Source organism: Haplochromis burtoni, unplaced genomic scaffold, assembly GCF_018398535.1.
Source record: "Haplochromis burtoni strain Fernald_Lab_line unplaced genomic scaffold, NCSU_Asbu1 Contig_61, whole genome shotgun sequence".
Classification (NCBI taxonomy): Eukaryota; Metazoa; Chordata; class Actinopteri; order Cichliformes; family Cichlidae; genus Haplochromis; species Haplochromis burtoni.
In genome coordinates this window covers 608,042-630,892 of record NW_024582422.1, presented here as the reverse complement: position 1 = coordinate 630,892, position 22,851 = coordinate 608,042, and the positions used below count along the sequence as shown (strand labels likewise).

Sequence of the window (22,851 nt, the reverse complement as noted above, 5' to 3'; positions counted from 1 at the left end):
GCTGTGAGTGCTCAAGTTGAGCAGTATGATTATGAAGCCATTAGTACCAGATCGACTGCCCACGGTTTTCAGGGTTTTAGTACCTGATACCAGGTACTAGAATGTGACAACAGGCTGCATGCCACCAATTGGCGGGTCAGTGGCATCATGAGAGCATCTTGTTCACAAAAAGTTTTTGAAACCCCATGACGAGGAAACGGCTACAGGAAAGGACGCCGTGTTCCCCGAGTGACAAACAGCCACTCATTATCGTTCTGTGGGAACAAAGCGCCTTCAGGGCTCCGAGTCTTACTGACTGCAGCTCGCTCACAACTTCAGATTTATTTTTAATCCTCAGCTGATTTTTTTTTTTCTTCTTCCAGGGTCGTGGTGTTCAGTCTGAGGTCAGAAGGTGGTCTAACTAAACAAGCAACTGGAATGTGTTCCTTGAGGAGTTCTCAGGCGTGACTCGAGGACGGTTTTCCTTCGGCCGAGCCGGGCTGATGAACTGGAGAAAATCTGAGCAAAAGAGCAGCCAATCACAGGCGGACAATTTGGAACAAGGAGGCGGCGGCTCATTTTTCCTGGTTTCTGTTGGACACCAGCCCTGCACGCCCCGGATGTTCCTCCTCAGGAGGTGACTGCCAAGATCAGAGCGCCGGCTTCGCTGTCACCTGTGTGACTCATCTGTCTGGCTTGCGACTCAGCGTGGCAGAGATCGCCAGTGTTTGTGGTACTCACTAATAGCACTAATGTAGAGCAGTGAAGAAGAACTGCAGTATTTTGGAGAGGCTACTCTCCTCTCTAACCCTCCCCCCGGCCTCTCAGGAATGTGCACTTCTCTGACAAAACACTCACATGGGTGTAAGATTCCTCCGTCCTCACACAGTGTAGGGTGCAGGGCCCTGTTGTTTTCTTCGAAAATGCTGTAAATGTTGTAACCCAAGCCTCCAGAAGGGCTTTAGTGTTTGAGATACCCCTCTCACCTCCAAACCTCCAGCAGCTTCTGTGCACAGACAGAGGTGGATCCAGGTCTGCAGCCCTGCAGCCAGCTCACGGAGCCAGACAGACAGAAAGCTGAATTTTTTTTTGTGTATTTAAAAAGTGGATTCACTGTTACAGGATTCGTACAAACAGTTTGTTACGTGTGTACACTTGGATTTGGCCGTGGTTGGTTCAGCGACCAATGAGCTGTTGTAGCTCACAAGGTTAAATACTGTGGAGCAGAAGGGCAGGTGGGAGGTGGAGCACCTAAAGATTTGATAATGGAAGCTCACACAGCAGCACAGTCTGTGAGCAAAGTCCGCTTTACTTTCCTCAGCTAATGTCCTGCGTATGTCTTTGAAGACATGACTCGGTGGTAGGGGTATCTCAAAGTCTTGGGAGGTTGCCCCCACCTCCCATATGTGAGGCTCAGAGGTTGTTTCTGTACTTTTTGTTGGCACTGAAAGAAAAATAACTTCAAAGCGACTCAAAGAATAAAAAGCTGACACACTCCATAAAGAGTTTGTGTATGATTGTTAATGCTAAGCCACATTATCTGTAGGTTCATTTATCAGCACGTCAAAGTTCATTCATATTCATTTGTTTGGCTGTTCTGGTTGAACTGAATGGACACAAACTCATCTCCAGCTCCAAGTTTCTGTTCTCGGACTCTTACAGAGCAGCTTAGCATAACTCACAAAATAATCCTTCTTTATCTGATACCAGGCCTCAGGTCACTCTCTGAAGCAAGCTCATTTAGCTCCTCCCAGTTTGAGGGCTTCCTGATTGAATGCCCATCAAAAACAGAAGCATGAAATGAGCATATAAGGACGGGAATATTCGGTGTATCACAGTAGCACAAGGTACTGAAGCCGGAGAGAAGGGATTAGCTCTGTTAGCACGTGAGCTTCACATTACTGAGAAGATCCAAATCAATCCTGAAAGATGCAAATGATTTTGTTATTTTACTGCCACGATTACAACATAAGTGCAGGCGGCCTGTGTGATATGTGGGTGTTCCAACATGAACGTCCTGCTTGATTACCGCAACTCAGAATAAGCTGCATCACTCTGATGCACTCGGGTTAATAATACAACAGGACTCAATATGATCTCGTGAAATATTCAACTCATAAACTGGATAGGTCATCAGACTTTACACTTTGATCTCAAAGGAAGTGAATCTTTTTCTTTTTTTTTTTTTGAGAGCATCGTGAAAACAGGTCAGCTGTGTTTTAATAACATCACATATCAGACAGTGTTTACACCTTTTTCATTTCCCTGACTGAATTTTTATTTTGAATGCCCGAAAATATCTGCGTGTTCAAAAATACACCAATCTCCTGCCTCCCAATCTTCTGACACACACACACAGCCACAAACACGGAGTGCGAGTGGATTTGTAAACACCACAAAATGCGGCAGCACTGGGTAAGAACTTAAGATTTTATTGACATGCTGACATGCAGACCACAGTGGATGCAGACGGGCTGCAGAGCTGCTACTAAACACAACAGTTGCATACATTGACAGTTAGGCTACGCATCACATTTCTCACGTACTCCTGCCGACACGGGAAGGTCAGAGACGGTCTTGCTTGCTTCCCACGTCCTCGCAGAGAGTGCGCCGAACATGCCAACTGCCTTTAGGACTCGTGCAGAGCAGCACGCTCACAGTTTAGTGCGCTACCTTTCACATGACAGAGGGAACATGGCTCCCCCATGAGCTCACCTACACAGTCTCACACCAGCGTCAGTGAACCCTCCCTGCAGAGCTCGGCTTACAGAAGCACACTCGTTTCCTGCTGTGCATCTGAAAGCCTCATGCTAAGCTGGGAGCCGTGCTTTTCACACCTGCTCCTGCGCATGCACACACCAGCGCAGCAACCACAGCGGGGCCATGAGCGCAGTGAATTCTAAACAGCTGTGGTTCAGCTGTCTGAAAAAGTGACAGCCTGCAGCTTCCGGGCAGTGCACTTCCTTGCAGCGAAATGTTTGTCTTAGACTGAAAATATGCAAAATTCTGCAGCCGTCGTGTTGCCGTGCAATAAAATCATCACTGCAGTCAATAATGACTCAATCAGACCGCAGGAAACTCAGTGTGGTGTCCTGTGTGGAGCGCTAAAATCTTTAATCTGGTGTGAAACTGGTCAGTGGAGCTGGGGAAGCTTCACAGCACGAATCTACCGTCCCCAAACAAGAAGTTGAGTAGGGTTCACATCACTGACCTCCAAACACAAGTGCAGCTTCCTGTTTTCAAAGTAGTCAGCGCTCAGGTTGCCGGCACTAGAGATGAGTGAAGTCTGCAGTATCACCTACGTGCAGAGAGTCAGCTGCTCTCCTTTGTTTCAATGTGCACAGCTTTGGTTTTCACAAACAGATGACGTCATCACTTCCTCCCTCACTGAAACCTTCTTCACATTTTTATTCCGAAGCTTTAATCGCTCCAGTATGAGCTGAGCAGGCTTCTACTTTCAGCTTTAACACTCTGCTAATTTCCTGTGTGAGGATAAAATGTGAAGACAGCCTTCATGTGGCGTCATGCTCACCTGCACAGTTTGTTGTGAGACACTCAACGCTTCTGCAATTGCCCACACAAACACAGCCCCACATCTGATTCTCTGCTCAGACACACACATACACAAACACACAGAGTGAACTTTATAGAAATTATGCACAGCAGCACGTTTCTAAAACAAAAGTGTGATGTCACTCCTGACAATGAGTCCAGAGGGAAAATTAATAAGTGAACCGTGTGTTTCGAGTGAGTATGGAGGCTACACAGCAGACGCACACACGCCTGTTTACCTGCACACACAGCTGACGCAGGTGTGTGCTGCTCGCCGGGGTCACGTTTAAGCCTTCAGAGGGTCGCTCTGTGAGATCTCCTTCTAAAATCATCTCTGTGCACAAGCCTGAGTGACCGAGCTCCGCCCGCTCTCTTCGGCTGACTGCTGAGGATGAGTCAGCTTTGCCAAACGTGCATGGGGAAAGAGAGGGAGGAGAACATAGAGGAGGGAGCTCTGCAGCATTAAGGAGCAGTTACGATGGGAGGTGCCCGCTCTTTGCAGTCAGTAAAGCCTCTCAACACCTCCTGCTCACTGGGGATCCATCCAGAGGTCACCAGGCCTGCTGGATGTTGGGAGAATCATCCATCTTTGCATGCGTATCATCAGTGAAAGCATTTCTCAGCTGCTGCGCTGCTTCTGATCCTCGTCCAAAAGTTGAAGCTCCGCAGTCCGACTGCACACTGCATGTCTGTTTTGAAAAATCAGCATTTCCTTTGGAGACATAATGAAATACAAAGTTCTTTAACTGCGTATTCGTCCAGAGCAGACACCCGGACACTGTGTGGAGCAAGGAGGAAGAGGAGTATTCAGACATAGGCGAGTGCAGCGATGCCCGTCTACATGACAGGGTCACATGACAGAATGAGTCAGAGAGACTTTGTCCAGCTGAGGTGTTGTGATCCCAAAGGAAGTTCAGAGTCACTCTGCAGGACCGCCCTCCTGGATGTGGAGAAAGCTGAGGATGAGGTGGTTGGGGGTGGGTGCGGGGGCGGGTGGGGTCAGATGTGGTCCTCGATGGGGAAGACGAGGCGCGTCCCTCGGCTCAGCAGCTCCTGCTCGCGGGAGTCCAGCTCACGCTCCAGCGCCTCCTCTGATGTGCTGCCGCTCCTTTTCCCATTCGTGCTCCAGCCCGACCCCCCGGCAGTGTCCGCTCCACTGCCAGACGCCCCGTTGGCGGTGATGGCGGTGTCCCCGAAAGTGAAGGTCAAGTCTGCGTCGCCACGGATCAGGTCAGAGTCCGGGTCTCTCAGCTGCTCATGGTTCTGAAAACAAATCCAGAGCAGAACATGAAGGGGAAGAACGGGACCACACGAGAACAGATGTGGGACGCATGTGGCAAAAACACGCATGACCACACGAGCACGCTGACATGAGTGCAAGGGCTCACAGAGGACACAGTGGATCTACACGGGGGAGGGGCAGATTTAGGCTGGATTAACCTCCAACTGTCGCCCTGCTTCTCTGAGCTGCCTCTAATCGGAGAGAAATCACACATCTGCCCCTGCTTCTCAGACTTTCCAGGCCGGAGAACTGAAACTACACGTATGTTTTTATTTGAGTGAATTTTGTTGGTAATTCGTCTTTGTGACAGTTTTCAGGTATTTCAGTGATATGAATTTTCAAAGGTCTGAGACGCACACAGAGTCGTGAAAACAGGATTTCTCTGTGAAACATCAATGAGCTCAGTGATATCGCTGAAACATTTGGGTCAGCTTCCTGTGAGCATCTAAAGCTCCAAATCACACGCTGCACGGCGCTCGAGTCCGGGTCTGAAATGATTGACGGATCAATATTTGGCCAGGGGTCCCCCAGGGAGGACGGGATGAGTTAACTCGGGGGGTCAGTGCGGGGATTACTCTCACAGAGGGATCCAAGAGGATTACATAACACTTTCTCTGCAGCAGCAATCATGGCAAACCGAGCAAAGCTTTATCTTTTTAGTTGTGAAACTAAGCCACCTCACTTCCTGTTGACTTCCTCTGTGAACACGAGCAATATGTGAACTACGTATTTGTGAGCCACTTTTGAAATGAAAGTGTTCGTCAGGAGGGTTAGGGTTAGCGGCGCATTGATGCTTTCGCTGCATTTAGCTCCTTTACAGACCGTGAGACATCTGTTGTTCTGAATTACATTTTGAGCCATCGCATTTCACGTGTTTCGTTCCCCTCTGTGTTTTATAAAATTTATAAGCGGAGGAGAAAGCAGACGGGGAGCTTTATTTAATCTCCTGTGCCCACACAGAGTCCTAGATGGGCCTGATTACATGAGCCTGGCAGCCAGCCGCTCGCTGGCAAACAGCAGCAACAAACTGGGAGGGGAAGCGTTTCTGTGAGCAGACTCGGGATAGGAGGCACATTCAGATAAATAAATGAAACGAGAAACAGTCAAATTACAGTTCAGATCTCTGAATGCGAGCCAGCTCTGAGGGCTGAACTCCTCTTTGAGCAGGAATCTCTCAGAAAATGAAAAGAGGAATTTGCCAGAGTCCATCCAAGTGTGACCGCGCCTTCAATGGTTGCTTGTGTGGCTGAAATATCTTTCATTACAGTGCTCATCATTGAGGCGGAGCTGAAAAGGCCCTTTGTGCTCGCTGAATGCCAAAAGGCTTTTCCACCGTCCAGTTACTCTGCCGCTGAAGGCCTCGGCTCTTTGTGTGCTGGCTGGCAGGCTCTGAGAGCTTCAGTATTCACAGGAAGCCTTCTTGAGGAGCCGGCTCCCCACAGAGCACAAAGAACGAGAGAAAATGACTCCTAACCACTCACTGTGTCCCAGAACGGCTCGGAAATCACTTCCTGTGGAAAAACATCTCCTAAAGAAGTTTTTCTGCGCTGAAACGAACACACACAACACCACAATCAGCTGATTTTTCTGTAATATCATGCTGTAAATATTTACAGAGTTACAGGTCCTGAAAGGTCCTGGAAGAACAAAATAGTGGGTTTTTGAACAAGTCTAGATGATTTTTCCAGCGTTTCAACTTCATGAATCCAGCAGAGATCTGTTATCTTCAGGGCTAAAAACACTGAATCAGTTTAATAAATAAATGTAGTCCAGAAATATTCACAGTGTAAGTTACTGTGTAGTGAATATAACAGTGTGGGCTGGGGGGTATATATGTCTGCTGATCGTTTTTCGGTTTGTCTTTGGGAAATGTGCTGACTCAACTAAAATAAAGGCAGACACTCAAATAAACTGTAAATAAAAAGAAGCGACAGAGATGCTAGAATGGTCCGTGAACAGATGAAAATGATGGTGGCATCGTCATGTACTTTATTATTATTATTTATTTATAATTATTTATTTGTAGAATTCTTTTAATACACTTAACAAATTAAGGGAGCACTTTTTAATCAGAGTGCAGCATCAAGTCAGTTAAATTCCTGGATATATCAGAGGGGGGTGCAATAGAGGGGCAACAACCCCAAACCAGGAATGGTTTTCAATTCCCCCTCCCCGTCTTTTATGACTGTTTTTCACTAGTCTTGCATTTGGCTAGGGTCAGTGTAACCACATTAATACGTGCCACTGCCAGCAGGTTTGCAGCGTCTCCCAGCACAGTCTCAAGAACATGGAGGAGAGCTGGAGAGGGCCGTAGAAGGCCTTAACCCATCAATAGACCGGTATCTGCTCCTCTGTACACGGAGGAAGAGGGCGAGCACTGGAATAGCTACAAAAAGACCTCCAGCTGGTCACACCATGTCTCTGATGAACCAATCAAACACAAGCTTCATGGGTGTGGCATATGTCAGTCAGGTTCACGGTGCCTTCTAGTGCACTCACTGCACAGCACCGTGGACCTGACGGACATTTGGCATAGAATGCTAGAACTGGCATGCCCACCACTGAACTTGAGCTTGTTCTCGGTTATGAAATCATGTTTTCCTTCAGTTTTTTATGTTAGAAGGCTCTCTGCATCACCCTCAGAGGTGTTCTTCTACACTTCATACAGACTCACTGCTCACTGTGAGTTTGCTGTGTTAGTGTGCACGTGGACACTCACCTCGTACGCCCGGGGGGTGGTCAGACAGCTCGCCAGCGGCCCGCAGTAGCTGGGTAGGGTGGAGGTGAGAGGCGGGCCACTGTGGGTCAGAATGGGCTTCAGGTAACTGAAGGCTTATTAAGGACAAGCAGCTGACTGAGTCTTAAACACTTTAAATGGTAATGATCCACCCACCTGTCAATCCATCCATCCACCTATTCATCCAACCATTCTGCTTATCAATACTTCTGTCCATATGTTGGAGAAAACTAGGATGTATCAGTGGTTATGGCGACTTTAGCTCATCAATGATATTTTTCATCTCTGAATGAATTCTCTTAGGTATTTATGCTAGTCCACACTGTGAGGCACCTTTACTACACTTAAAGGGGATCTTAAAACTGAAGTAATGGGGCTCCTGAGTTACTGACAGACTCATTTTAACCCTAACAGCGAGTGTTAAGCTCTAACACCTGTGTCAGCTGTGATGACCCTGACTCCAATAAAAAGATGTATAAACCTGATAGTTTAAGGTTAGGGTAATCTCCAGTGACTAACAGGTTTAAACCAGTTGAACATAAAACTCTTAGGTTTTTGTCACTTTTGTCACACTCTGGGAAAAGGCCGCTGTGGACGCTGCAGGGAGGGGCAGGCTGCCCATTTGTCTCATAGACAAAGCCACTGCGGGGGTTAACTGGAAAACACAGTCAGTCACCGGGGAAACCGTTGCTCAGCAGAGGGGAGAAGCAGGGAGGGACCAAGTGCACGAGGAGCTAAACACCTTTACTGCAGCCTGTTAGCAAGTAGGGGAACAGATTTTATGGGCTTGTTAACCGAGGCGATTCTTTGGACACAGGACAGAACCATCCTGGATGAGACCACAGAGCTCTGAAAGGATACTTGTGATCGAACGTGTACCACAGTCTGAAGAGCCATGCGCTCTCCTGCTTGGTTTTACTTTGTCCTTCAGCCTGAGGCCCGTCCTGGACAAACACACACAGATAACACAGCTTTATACTCACGGGAAGAACAGCCTATCAAGATAAAATGCTTCACCTTTTAATTCACTCAGCCAGGCTGAATGAGCAGGCTTTTTAAAAAAAAATACAAACAGAATGTGAGTTAAATATCACGAATAATCATACTTATTGGTAATCTCTGCAGAGACAGACTCAGACTCCATGACAACTGACACATGTAAAAATATTTTCTCACATCAGTGAACCAGCAAAAATATTACATTTTTATTAATCAATCAATTTTTAAAAAAAATCTGTGTATACTTGGTGATGTTTCTGGTTCCAAAGGTCTGAGGTTTTACGTCATAGTCACTTATATATGAAAATAATCATTCATAGTTCATTGTGAGGCGTGAATAAACTCATGGGTTTGGAAGGAAAACTCTCACTGATAACCAATAACTCTAATAACTGCACAGAAGCATGTGTGAGTGGTGCTCACCCCCTGCAGGACCTGGAAGCTGTCTGCAGACGGCTGCAGGTCTTGGTCTGGATCAACATCGACTCTGAAACAGAAAAGGACAAAGAGATAGTTAACAATCATCACAATGCTGTTTTTCTGTGTGGTTAATAAATGACTAAATTTCTCAAACTGGGTGCTGCGTAATTATCTGTCTATATCTATCCATCCATCCTTTTGCTGCATATCCAGCTTGGTTCAATGGTAACTTTATTGTCCCCAATGGGAAATTGATTTGTAGTATGTCCATGCAATCACAACACATACCCACAAAAATAAGCCCAGCGGTAACGACCTAAATTTTATCTTCAAAAAAAGTGCAGTGTGCAATGGCAACAACCCTTATGGTTTAGTGTTCATAACCATGATAATAGCGCTAGGTACAAAAGACAATTTTTGTCTGTTTGTCTTTACTGCAGGCACTTTATACCAACGACCTGATGGAAGTAGTTGAAAATCATTCTCCCTCTCCCACCAGCTGAGAGACGTCCTCTCTGCAGTAGGCGCTGGGTTGGCCCAGGTCCTCCTGTTCAAACACCTGAAATCACCTGAGCAGCGGCTCCATTCGCCACATGAACATTTTAGGATGTTATTTGTGTTGTTACTGTAACGATATTCCCTTTTTAAACATCTCTCCCATCTTTCATATGACGATAAATTAGCTCTGAGGGTTAAAAATGTTTGTGTGGGATGGAAAAACACTAACGCTCATATCACTGAGTGAAACAGCGCCCTTTTAATGTAGTGGACTACAGTACTACACTCTCACTCGGAACCAATAAGCTTCCCCTGAAGAAAATAAATAAAAAGGCTGACCGGCCAATCAAAGGACGGTAATGTGTTCTTGACCTCGGGTTTTGACCTGTTTTGCAGTGTAACAGGTGCTTTATAGCTCACGCTGCTTTTTATCACATCACTGATGGTCCACAGATTCCTCTGGGTTTTAGTTCACAATTCCACGACACAGTGACATTACTGGGTAGGTCCTTCAGTGACGGGCTGCTTTCCTGCTGCGCTCAGACTATACTGTGTGTAATATTCCATAAAACACTGTGAAATCACACAGGACCTCTGGTAAATAAGCAGTTACAAGCTACCTCTAATATTTAACTTTTTATTAAAATGAATTAATACTTCTTTTTCTGTTTAGCTGTTATTCATAGCGCCTGTGATCAGAAGTGAAAGCAGGCCGGTCTCTGGGGGATAATTCTATTTCTCTTCCCTGTAAATGACGAAAAACAGAAGTGAAGAGTGCGAGAAAGAGTCTCCTTTGACGTAACCACACTTACACAATGCCACTCACTGTCCCAGCGTCTGCAGACTCCGCCTACTTCCTGCATTGCTGTGATCATTACTGTTATACCTGTAAGGAGCGAGTTTCATATTCACAAATTATCTCTGCTGGGATGCTCACAGACTGCACTGACCTTTGAACTCATCACATCATTACTGCGGGAACGCAGACAGTCACGCCCCCAACTCTGGGACAAACATCCATTAAACAATCATGAAACTACAGATCCACATCTGCTCTGATCTCAGGGCGAGCGCTGTCACCTCGCAGCAGCACGGTCATCCGTGATGTCAGCCTGCACCCGACACAACTCGGCCTTCACACCCACACAGGCAGATTCAGGGCATTCACAGCGCACGCTGCACTCAGCTACATACACATTAATGTGTAAATCTGATCCCTGAAAATAATCATCATTATCGTTTCAGTGTGGTCTCCATACCATACAGAAGCTTCAGCTGCGATCACAGGGAACATTTCTGCTTTGCCAGCATTTCATTTTAATTTTGACCAAGCAAGCCACTCGCAGCTCTCAGAGGATTATTACAGCCTAGCCTGCCAACTGGTGCTACAGAGAAGTGAAAGCTCCAACTTCCGACTCCGAAAGTTCTTCTTCCAGATGCTGACGTTTCTTCCAGCAGCTGCTTTCACACGCCAGTCAGCGTGTTTTTGATGGTTTCTATTTCGACTTCCACTTCCTCTTCTTTCAGCATCAGTTTCAACATGTTTCGGCATTTTGGTTTGGTTTGGAGCCTGAAGCTCCAGCACAGAGCACGTTTAAATAAGCGTTACCGGGGCTGTCTCTGTGTCACTTGTTCACTCACAGAGCACGTTTGGATGCAGTCACACTTTAATAATAATAATAATAATAATGGATTGGATTTATATAGCGCTTTTCAAGGCACCCAAAGCGCTTTACAATGCCACTATTCATTCACTCTCGCATTCACACACTGGTGGAGGCAGCTACAGTTGTAGCCACAGCTGCCCTGGGGCTGACTGACAGAAGCGAGGCTGCCATATCGCGCCATCGGCCCATCTGGCCAACACCAGTAGGCGGTAGGGTGAAGTGTTTTGCCCAAGGACACAACGACCAGGACAGAGAGCTCGGGGATCGAACCGGCGACCTTCCGGGTACAGATATGCTTCCCAACCCCCTGAGCCACGGTCGCCCCAAAAACTTTTATTTAAACAGGAAACTGGAAACTCCCAGCCTGAGAGACAACGGTGTTAACCGTTGAGTCTGAGCTTTATTACAACATTTCTGTGTCTCAGTTTTAAATGTTTTGCTCAGTTTGTTGTAAAGTATTTCTGGGCTTTTATATTATTCCTCATATTTCTAATGTTGGCGTCACTCGTCTGCGTGCTAGTGCCTTTGTCTTTGTTCCCTGCCTGCTATGGATTGACTTCCTGCCTCCTGATTCGCTGCTTGTTTCCACCTGTGTCTGAATTTTACAAACCCAGCTGAAGCAGAACTGTAAGACATCACTGCCTATGGAGCTGACAGCTGGCACATCTGGAAAGGCTCCATCAGCGCTCAAAGGTACAAACAGGTGTTAGAGCAACATCTGCTCCATACAAATGCTTTTTTCAGGAAGGCTGCTGTGTTTGACCGGGATGATGCTAAACTGTAGACTGCATCCATTCCAGCAGTACGGCTTCAGAGGAGAAGAGTCCAGCCGCTGGACAGGCCCACCTGCTCTCCAGAGCTTTGACCAGCCAAGAACATCTGGAGCATCATGAAAGCAACAACAGCAGCCAGGACTGCTTAATCCTACATCAGACCAGAACAGCTGCTGCCCTATGTTTTACTCAAAGACTGACTTCATAAACCTGAAAATACAAGCTAAGCCTGAAGTTTCCTCCTAAAGCTAACAGTCTGTGATGTAAAGGCCTCACATCCGCTCCTTGTGCTCCTGTTTTTCTCTCTGATCCTCAGCTTGTGTTCGCCCAATAACATCTAATTTCGTATTGAAAACTCCACCTCTCTCCACCTGACAACTTTACCTTGACTTTCAGCATCAAACACAGAGCAGCAGCTTCATGACTTTAAATGCTCATTCTCCTAAAAGCTGAAACCAGCACCCTGACTGTCCCACTGTGGTCACAGATTAGTCATGCCGCTCGGTGATAGGCTGCCTGCTTCCAGACCGTCAGGACCAACACTCCATCAGGTCTCACCGTGCCGCTGTTAATGATCTGCACAGAGGGAGGAACACCGTCTGAGGCTTGTTTTTAACCCCACCACCAAGAGGCAAAACATAAATTTACACACACATCACTGCAGAGAAGGATGCTGAGAGCACAGAGCAGCACGGCCGGTTACTGTCACCATAGCAACGAGTTCACAGGGTGAAAGGGGCAGAATCTGGCAGTGCTCTAAACCTCCAACATAATACTTCCTGCTCCGCCCTAAGACACAGCACACATATTAAATACACACACACACAGTCGTGTTTTCATATCTTTGTGGGGCCATCTAACTGATATTATGCTTTCCATAGCTGCTTACCCTAACCCCACCCATCACAATAAACACCTAACCCTAAACCTAACCATAATCTAACTGTAACCCAGTCACTAAAACCACATTTTGAGTGTCAAAAATGCCTTCAAAATGTCCCCATAAGGGCTGTTGCTCCCCACAAGTATAGTGGCATTCCAACTTTTGGGCCTCATAAAGCTACCTAAACTTTGGTACACACAAATACACACACACAGCACACATGTTACAGTTTTTCTTGATTGCTTTGACCTGCCTAAAGAAACTGGGATCCACTCAGTTTTCAAAATTATTATAATTAAGAAAAACTGTAAACACACACACGCATCCTGAAGCTGAGCTTCTTCAGAGGAGCAGCAGGAGGTGGAGGGAAAGCAGCAGAGTAGCTCTGGCTCCATCTCCTGGACGCTGCGGTGTCTACTGTGCAGCCCTCTTAAGACCTCTGACAAACAGTCAGTACTTCAACGTGAATATTAATACCTTGATGAATAATTTTTCTTGATGCATGCTCAATCATCCAGGTAAGGAAATCCCAGGTCGATTCTGTTCATCTGGATGTTTTCAGTGTGAGAAACGTTTCGTCATCAACCAGGTGACTTCTTCAGGCCTGCATGACTCTATTGTTCATTCAGTGGCCTAGTTTCTCCCACTAAAAACGTCCAGATTAATAATTTCCTCTTTTACACCCACATTCACATGTTTACAAACCACATTAAGGATGTAGTCATAGGATGCAGAAGCGGTATAATAATACAATTTAGGTATAATAATAGAAAACTTATCTAACTAACAACTAATTACAACTTGCATTAAAAACACAATTTAAAAAGTGTGAATAGAGTCAAATTTGCAACAATTTAATTACGGAGGTCTCAGTAATGTACATCAGTGCCATGATGTTCACCACTGCATACAAAGACTTGGAAACATCATGGTTCCTTAAACTTGGAAAACCTGATTAAATGTGCAGATATTCTACCTGTGTATAAAATTCACACACAGTCCTAAATTTTAGTTCTCGTCTCTGAAATTTTGCAGATTTATCTTAGAAATAAAATAAACAAAAATACAGAATGAAACACACTGCTAAACAACAAAACTTAGGCATATAGAAAAGAGACACACTTCATCCTCTCTCTCACACACACACAGTTACAGAGTGTTACAATGGGCTGAGCCACAGTAATCCTATAAAGTGTCTGCAGTGCAGGGAGGAGAAACCAAACAGCCACTCCACAAACACATGGCACAACACAACACTCTGCTGCACATCTGCACTGCAAAGGTCAAAGGCCACTCGCCGAAGACATCAATGTTTTTGGACAGAGGACACAGATGGTCTGAAAGAGGAGTAAAGAGCCCATCTATGTCCACTGTAAACGGTCATCATTGACCAAAAGTGGTGGCCTATGACACCAACTGTCACAGTCCACTCTGAGATTCTTCCCAGGTGTTTCAACCACCACTCACACCTTGCTTCAGGTGACCTCAGCAGGTCGTGTCATGTCTTTTCTTTTCTTGGAATATTTAAAATTTTCTGTTATTATTCACAGGCGTGAAGGCAGTGCAGCACTTTGATTTTCTAACCTGATATGCAGCCAGGACAGCATGGGTGTGGTTCCACCTCCAAACACCCACACGGTGAAGAAGACGATGAGCAGCGTAGTGGTGAACATCATCTGACGGGCGTACGTAGCTGTGTCGCGTATGGCCAAGGCGAACGCCATCGCCCCACGCAAACCTGCAGAAAGAGATCCTGAAACCACCCAGCCCGACACGATGAGCTAGAACTACAGAGACAGGAAGCGCTCCTCATACCTGCAAACATCATCATGTGCTGGAAGTTTCCTTTGATCTTGTGCCTTCGACCGAGGTTGAGAAGAAAGGAGAGCGGGTAGATATTCAGAGCTCTTCCGATGAAAATGGCAATCTGACGGCCCGGGTTAAGAAGTTTTAATGCTGGAAAGAAAGGATGTTTGTGGTATATGTGAGGTCACACACAAAAATATCAAAAGGGACAAATCAGACTAGAGCGTACTGAGCTCCATCTACTGCCCTGCCTGGTTTCTTAGTGTTTCACGTACATGTTTCAGATGATCAAATAAACTTTAATACTAGACAAAGATCTGAGATCTGTTCAGTGTCACTGCCACACCCAGGCCTGATCACTGTCAAAGCTGCTGAATCACAAAATAGAAGTTGTCTGACAAAGTGAAGCTAAAAGATGTAAAGAAACAGCTGAGAACTGACCTCTATCAGTCTGGAAAGGATTACAGAGGCAGGTAGGTTTACATAACCCTTTTTCCCTTGAAAATTGAAATCATCTTTTAAAAACTGCCCCAGTTGTCTTTGTCTAATATTAACATTAGTTGGATGATCTGAAACACACAAGCGTGACCAATATGTGAAAAAAGAGGAAATGAGGGTGCAGCAGGTAGCTTTCTCAGTGCTGCAGGTACTACTCTGACAATGAGAGAAGCTCAGAAAGGATACGAAGGCTCCAATGATGAAGACGGGGCTGAAAATGTGATTCTGGAAGGTGAATAGAGCCAAGCCCATGTAGGAGAAGATGAAGTTCTCAGCCAGGAAGTGAAGAACCTCAAAAAGCTGCAGTTTAAAAATATTCATCATCATTTAGAATCATAAAATATGTGAATGTGGTTACACAGTAAACAGGATGAGCCCCATCATGCCTTTAGGTTAGCAGAACAGATAATGTTGCATTTAATGATGAATTGCTATAATGATCCACTCTTTGCAGTAACTGGAGACCAACTGAGAAATGTTTAGTTAATCTCAGTTCAGCTGCTTATCTGAAGAAACTTCTAATATTACATTTGTAGTGTTAGTGAGACGATTTAACAGTTTATCACTTCTGTGTATGAATTTTATCTTGTCGCCCACTTCAGGGTTATTACTGGTGTGATAAAACTTTATTTAAGTAAAATAACAATAAAAACTGAACTATACTGTCCTCTATCCAAACAAAGTGCGAGAAAATAAAAATATAAAGGACGTGATTCCAGCTTGAGTCAGCTGACGCAGACAAACACAGAATAAAAACTGTGTTCAAGTTTAAAGCTTAAAAACAGAAATGTATATTGAACCAGGCCTCCTGGGAGGGATCCAGGGGCGTTCCCTAAAATGACTCTGTCTGAGAGGCAGTAAACTTCCTGCTGCTCCGTGACACCGCCCCTTTTTCAATGGCAGTGCCATGTACAGATCCAAACTGTGTTCCTGCTAATCTCATCCTGTCCCTCAGACCAACCCCCCCACATGGAACTGAGCAGTCAGGGGGGGAAATTAAGGTCACAGCCGGCTCATCGGGCAGGCACCATCTGGCCCAGGCGCCAGATGGCTGGGGGGGCATGGGCGGGGGTGGGGTCACATGTTCACATACCTGCTTGGTGCGCTTTGTGGACTCTTCAGAGAGGTTGTTGTAGGTGTAGTGAGCCTGCGTGATGCCACAAAACAGAACGGCCACAACGCCTGCAGGACAACGTACACACACACACACACAGCCAGCTGAAATACACAATGCCAAATTTCAGCCATCCATCCTCTTCCTCTTATCCCAGAGGGGGGGGGGGGACACACCTGGCCTAGCCTGAGACAGACAAACACTCACACCTGTGGGCAATTTAGAATCACCAGTTAAAACCCCACTGACGGCATGTTTGGACTGTGGCAGGAAGTTGGCATAACCGGAGAGAACATGCAGACAGAAAGGCCCCGCCCACATAGTAGTGGATGTGGAGTCCAAGCTAGAACGTTCTTGCTGTGAGGCAACAGTGCTAACCACTGCACCACTGTCCTCCCACCTCAGCCATCAGATTATTTTGAATATCTGAATCCATTCTGACTCCTGACCACATCTGTGTGTGTGTGGGGGGGGGCGTAACACAAAATCTGTGAGGATGCTTTAAGCAGGTGTGTAATCTTTCTGAGGTGCAGTGAACGTAAAGCGTGGATAAAGCAGAAATTCTCACTCACACCTGTGCAGGTTGTGTCACCCACAGCCATCGCAGACAGTCAATGGATGACAGCTGAATATCTATTGTGTTGATGCAGATTTCTTTTTTTTCTTGGATGGAAATAAATGGAGCAGTTTTGATTCTTGTAAAATGTTCTTCTACATTTTCAGGTGACGTTTCCTAGCTTGTTAGCAGTGGATGGTGCTGTTTGGATCTGATTTGACAGTGTGCCTGTAACACATCCTTACAGCTGACTGTTTCCTGTATAAGCGCTCTATGAATAACATTTTATGATGTATTCTGATGATAAACGTGGGGCGGAACGGAACAGTGTAAATCTGTGAACAGGACGAAGTGCTGCATGTGAAGCGAGTCGCCCGGTGATGGTCAAATGGCAAGGCTGATGTTTGTGACAGGTCAGCTCACCTGTGAAGCCGCAAGCCTCGGCGAGGAGGAAGGTGCTCCAGGACATGAGGAAGAAGAGGGCCGTCTCCAGCAGCGGGAAGCAGTGCAGCTTGGTGAACTTGGTGACGTAAGGTTCCGGTCAAAGAGCGTAAACACGGGACTGAGACACCAGTTGGCAAATGTGAACGTAGCCCCACCCCCGCAGTCAGATGATCTGTCCTGTATAGTAAGCTTACAATATTTACTGAAGACACGTACGGCTTTACCTCTACGTCAAAGGTTCTCAGCATCCACCTTTAAAACCCACCCACTCATCCTCACAACCTGCTTCAGGACCTCTCTCTCAGGACCTAAATTTGTGTGATCAGTGTTATTATACATTACAATTATTACAATACAATTACAATACAGATTATTATACAGATGTTTGTCCACCTCACAACCACGACCTCCACTCAGGGAGCTAAAATCTGACTATTAGAAAATAATCTGACCCAGAAAAATCACAGCTGGAAAAGGGACTGTTCAATTGCTCTCACCTGAGCTCACATCTGTTCCAACTGCTGATGTGAGGCCGAAGGTTTACACAGATATTAAACTGCTGATAGATCACAGCTGGATACAGGGACCAGGATCAGTGCTAAGACTGGACGCTCACCTGGGTTCAGCTTTTAAAGGAGTTCACGTGTGTTTTTCAGGTTTATGTGAATATCTGCTGTACTTGGGCGGAGGGTGGGGGTGAGGGGGGTCGTGTGGTGGGCGCTGACTTCTCTGAAAGGATATGAGAGCGGTGACCACTCCCGTGGCCGCGCCCATCACGAAGGAGCCGCTGAAAATGCCAATGAAAACCCCCACAGACTTGAAAAAAGCCGAAGCATCAAACTGGTGCGTGTTGGCGCCGGCCGGCTGGTATGCCACGATGGACCTGAAACACAAAAACACGAGTCAAAGGTGACTTGTGATCTTCCAGCAGGGGGAGCCAGAGCACTGCCTGCAGCCCCCACAGGTGGTCACTAGAAACCACAGCTGGAAAAGCGAGGCATGAACTCACGAGGACAGCACAATGGCTACGGCGTCGTTCATGACGCTCTCGCCGAAAAGCAGCGCGTACAGATCCCCGTCAGCGTGCAGCTCGTTAAAGATGGCCAGCACCGTCACTGCGGAGACACAAAGAAAACACTGAAAACCTTGCTCGCGTTCACACTCATGCACGCCGTCCTCCTTTCCGTGCTCGTGTTCATGCCTGGGTCCGTGGCAGAGATGATGGCGCCAAAGAAAAGGCAGTCAGTGTAGTAAAACTTCCCCGTCAGCTGACCCACTGCCTGCATCAGCTTGACCACGCCGTACATCAGGTTCCTGCGGAGGGAACAGGTATGACACGTCAGTGACTGCGTGATGCAGCAGCAAACCAAAGGTGATGTCACACCTGGCTTTTACTCACCCAATGACGAAACAGGAGACGGCGGTGCCCAGGAAGGCGTAGGTGATGATGGAGCCCAGGTTCCTGAAGAAATGTCTCTGGAAGAAGCAAGAAGAAGAAAGAGAAGAAGATATGTGGTTCTTCCTCACACTCACCCAGCCAGGCAGCCAATCAGAGGCCTCAGCGGCTGGCTGCCGCACGGAGCGCGCTCAGCTCTCTAAGTGCTGAGTCAGGTTTCTAAAGGACGTGAGCCTGTACAGGTCGGCGCTCAGTTCTGTTTGCATCCAACCCTCCTTACTCACACATCAACCAAACATCAACGCCAGACAAAAATGCTCTTCTTACTTCCTGTTTCCTGTTTCCTGCTGAATCAGCAGATCCAGCATGAAAAACAATTTCACAAGAAAAGCACAAAATGCTGCTCACGTACTCTTCAGCTGCACAGCACACATAAGCAGCACCACAGTACAGATGAAGGCAGGTGTGTTTACCTGCAGGTTCTTCTGGGTTCATGAAAGATTTTTGGAAAAGTCGGTTAGGTGATCAGGAAAGATGGCCAGGTTCACTCCAATTTCATTGGCTGATATTTTTCATCAGACTTGCCTCCTAGCGACCCACCCTGGAGTGTTATTGGTCAGACTGGAGCGCCTGAGCTGCTGGTGGATGTCTGTGTGGCTCCGCCTATTTATTCTGGCGTAACCTTGATATCGTTCATGAGTGCGTTATGTTATCAGGTTAGATGTGACCTTGCTGTGAAAGCATCACCTGCTATGCTTTAAATGTAAACATGGAGACAGGTGAAGCAGTCAGAGCATCGCCGTTCCTCTGCTCACACGCACAGCCCCACCCGTCCACACACAGCAGGTGACTCTTACCTTCTTCAGACTGTAGCCCGCATGGAAAATGATGGGAGGCAGCAAAATGTTGAAGAAGACCTCGGGGTCAAAGGTCACCTGGAAAAGACACAAAGTTTGAAGTTGCCAGGCGGATGTGAGCGATGCCAGCGTACTTCCTTGCCTTCCTCACCTTTCGCAGCATGTCGTTCTGCTCCACGTTGTGTATCTCGCGGGAGTTGATCTCTCCTTTCAGCGTGTACTCAAAGAACTTCCCGCTGACATTCAGCAGCAGTGTGCTGGTGGGTCCCTCCCTCAGCGAGCAGCTTGCTGGCGTCTTGTTGTGATAGCTGTTGGCTGGGATGCCATAACGCAGAATCACGCCAACCAGTAAACCTGAGAGAAACAAACAGAAATACCGAAAGGTTAGTGGGGACCTCGTGTCTCTGTTTCTGGTCTCAGTCACAGACTGCTGGACCTGATTTTCCATCAGTCTGTTTTCATAGATACATGTCCAGGAAGCAAAGGGGCCACTTTAACCTCCTAGGACCTGGCGTCCACATATGCGGACATCACATTTTGGGTTATTTAGACCAAAATACTCAACTTTGCTCCACAAGAGCCTGATATCCACTTACAAGGACATTATATTGCTACTGTTCTACCAAAATTTTAAACGAATATCCTCATATGTGGCTCTTATTTTTCTTCAAAACAAAATTAAGGTAAAAAAAAAAAAATCTGGTAATTCTTTGTTTTTACATTCATCGGGCCCCAATATGACCAAATATCAAAGAGAAATTAAAAATGCATGCAGTGGAAGAGTTTGGGTCTTAGGAGGTTGAAGAACACACACACACAAACAGACACACACACAAACACACACACACACATGCAGACACACAAACACACACATGTAGACACACACTGACACCCACACACACAAAAACACACAGACGCACGCACACAGACACACACACACACACAGGCACACACACAGACACACAAACACACACATATAGAATTAAACCACTTGCTGTTTCACTTTTTCTGTTCTCGGATTTTCAGCAGGAAGTAAAATCAGGACTAACGTCTGAGGCTGCGTCTCATCGTCAACAACATGAAGCTGCAGCAGCATTTCTTACACTATCACAGGTTTAACCGGTGGACTCCACAACAACCCTTCAGTTTTATTTATACACTGCAGTGTAAAGTGATCTGGGATCGGCTCTGTTTTTCAGATTTATGTACTTATGTTGGAGTGCTGGAGGGTGGAGGAGTTCCCATAGATGCTCATGTTAAAGCACTCAGGGCTTCTTTAAGCTTCTGTCCAACCATAGGGGATCAGTACCAGCAGACTGGAACACCGACTGTCTCACTGGCTTCAGGGTGGAGGTTCTTTGCCTCGTGGTTCACTTGTTCCTACCACTGTTAATTTTTTAGATTGTGTTATGTGGTTTGTGTTTTGGGTGTATGTGTTATGTGTGTTATTTATGCAGGTGGCTACAAAGCAAACGCCCCTTGGAGATAATAAAGTTCATCTTGACCTTGATAAACTAGGTAGGTAACCCAAGTTTGTGTTTTAGGGGCGTGGCCTCTTTGACCAGTGTTAGTGTTGAAAATGTTTGACTTTTTATGTTAATCATTAAATAAAGCTGTTTTATTCATTTTATTTATACACTATGCAAATGTGCTCATAAACGAGTTGGCGCTCGGTATTTTAAAGGCTGAGAGCTTCATTCCGCGTTATTGTCTGGATTTGAAATATTGCAGGTGCATGTTGAGTGCAGAGAGATATTTTGCAGCATGCTTACACACACTGATAATGGTTAGAATGAGTCTCTAGGTCAGAAAGTCTGAACAAGATGTCCTTAACCAGACCTTAGAATCAGTAGAAGAATAATGGATAACATTACATAATCAAGGCTACTCAGGGTGTGTTTTTGTGTAAAAGTCTCTCTGACAGGTGGATGGCAACACAGTTAACTGTGGCTGTCTGCTCGGCTTCACCTCAGCTAACCAGAGTCCCTGAACTGCACCTCTGGACCATGTTAATTACATCTTCTGACCAATAACAGATCTCCTGTGAGGTTACAGTAAATACAGCGTCAGTTCAGCCCACAATAACTTTAAATCGGGGGCCACCTGCTTCCTCCAGCACCCTTTAAATGGTCTGAGGTTCCTGTGTGAACTTGTTCGCCTAACTGGAAGTTAAACGTCACTCAATTAACTGCAGAGTATGGCTGACAGATATTAGTACATGTGGTGTGCATGTATAAGTAGTAATGAAACATGAAACGGTGTTAAAGAAGCAAACGTCAGCTGTGAGCGCAGTGCCTGTTTCCTGTTTTTGACCCTGTGCAGCACAGACACCACACTTGGAAAATCACCAGAGCCATGTTTGCCTTGGAGCTTTAGGTCCAAACAAATCAAAGTCTGCCTTCTTCGGAGGACATGTGTGGTTAATGAGTGACACGCTGGACAGACGGCCTCCATCACTGGGACCGTGCAGATGTGTCACACCAGCAGGCCTTCTGACTAATCACTGCAGGTGATCAGAGACATTCGCACATTATCTGATGATCTTTGTTCATGTCATCATTCTCCATGTTTGCTGAGGCAGGACAGCCTCAGCAGAAGAACCAGGCTGGGCTGAGGCTCCAAATCAGCCCACACACACACACTACCGCCAGCAAGGTTATAACAGGGTTGTTATAAGTGGTGTGTGTGTGTGTGTGTGTGTGTAGAGTGTGTGTGTGTGTGTGTGTGTGTGTGTGTGTGTGTGTGTGTGTGTGTGTGTGTGTGTGACTGCCGGCTGGTGTCACTTGGACTCTTGAAGCAGCTGCTCGGCTGATCTCTGCTCAGTCAGAGAGGTGCGCGCACAGGAGCGCGCTGACACCGAACCGGCAGCTCGATGTGAAACGCGCACGCGCGTCGGCGGCTCTGCACTGTCTTAAAAATAACGGCCACGTCTCCTCCTCTGACCGAATCACGCAAAGAGTGCGGTGTCGGCGTGCGCGAGCGTGCCGTTAAGCGTAAAGGCGAGGCTCACCGTAGATCATCGCCAGCCCGGTCTCGTGCAGGAAACGGACCCGCCGGTGCTTGAAGAGCCAGATGGTGAGGATGGTGAGGGTGAGCAGCAGGATGAAGGTCAGCATGTTAAAGCTGTCCTGCCGGTGGCTCTCCTCCGCCTCCTTCTCCGTGGCCAGCTCCTCCATCGCGAAGTCCTCCGCGCGCATGCCCTGTCCCCAAGCACAGCTCAGGAGGATCCATGCGGCCATCATCTCTGCGCCATCAGCTGAGCCTCTGACGAGCGCGGCGAGCACCGAGGAGGTCTCTCAGCCACGCGCCTGAGTCACTGCGCCTGCGCTGTGACGACCGCGCAGCTGAAAGCGGGCTGAGGCAGAGGAGGAGGAAGCTGCTCACATGATG

General features: G+C 46.7%; 2 protein-coding genes across 3 annotated transcripts in view; one reads left to right on the top strand and one right to left on the bottom strand.

The window, feature by feature from the left end:
- chst7 (carbohydrate (N-acetylglucosamine 6-O) sulfotransferase 7) overlaps positions 1–2,898 on the top strand; it is an 8,539-nt gene extending 5,641 nt beyond the window's left edge. The window contains exon 2 of the mRNA XM_005922945.3: positions 363–2,898. The gene's annotated coding sequence lies outside the window, so the exon portion shown is untranslated. The remainder of the gene's footprint in view (positions 1–362) is intronic.
- The window catches only part of slc9a7 (solute carrier family 9 member 7), a 26,900-nt gene extending 4,049 nt beyond the window's left edge, over positions 1–22,851 (bottom strand). The window contains exons 1-16 of one of the 2 annotated variants that reach the window (XM_042221119.1): positions 22,472–22,849; positions 19,613–19,815; positions 19,462–19,539; positions 18,608–18,684; positions 18,410–18,522; positions 18,218–18,323; positions 17,950–18,091; positions 17,188–17,293; positions 16,188–16,276; positions 15,281–15,394; positions 14,606–14,717; positions 14,375–14,528; positions 8,973–9,036; positions 8,412–8,494; positions 7,533–7,638; positions 2,392–4,794 (exon numbers count right to left, since the gene is read on the bottom strand). In XM_042221119.1, coding sequence (XP_042077053.1) covers positions 4,531–4,794; positions 7,533–7,638; positions 8,412–8,494; positions 8,973–9,036; positions 14,375–14,528; positions 14,606–14,717; positions 15,281–15,394; positions 16,188–16,276; positions 17,188–17,293; positions 17,950–18,091; positions 18,218–18,323; positions 18,410–18,522; positions 18,608–18,684; positions 19,462–19,539; positions 19,613–19,815; positions 22,472–22,703 — 2,043 coding nt within the window. In that variant the 5' untranslated portion in view covers positions 22,704–22,849 and the 3' untranslated portion in view covers positions 2,392–4,530. Of the gene's footprint in view, positions 1–2,391; positions 4,795–7,532; positions 7,639–8,411; positions 8,495–8,972; positions 9,037–14,374; positions 14,529–14,605; positions 14,718–15,280; positions 15,395–16,187; positions 16,277–17,187; positions 17,294–17,949; positions 18,092–18,217; positions 18,324–18,409; positions 18,523–18,607; positions 18,685–19,461; positions 19,540–19,612; positions 19,816–22,471 lie in introns of those variants that run through there. The other variant, XM_042221120.1, reaches the window with a different exon arrangement.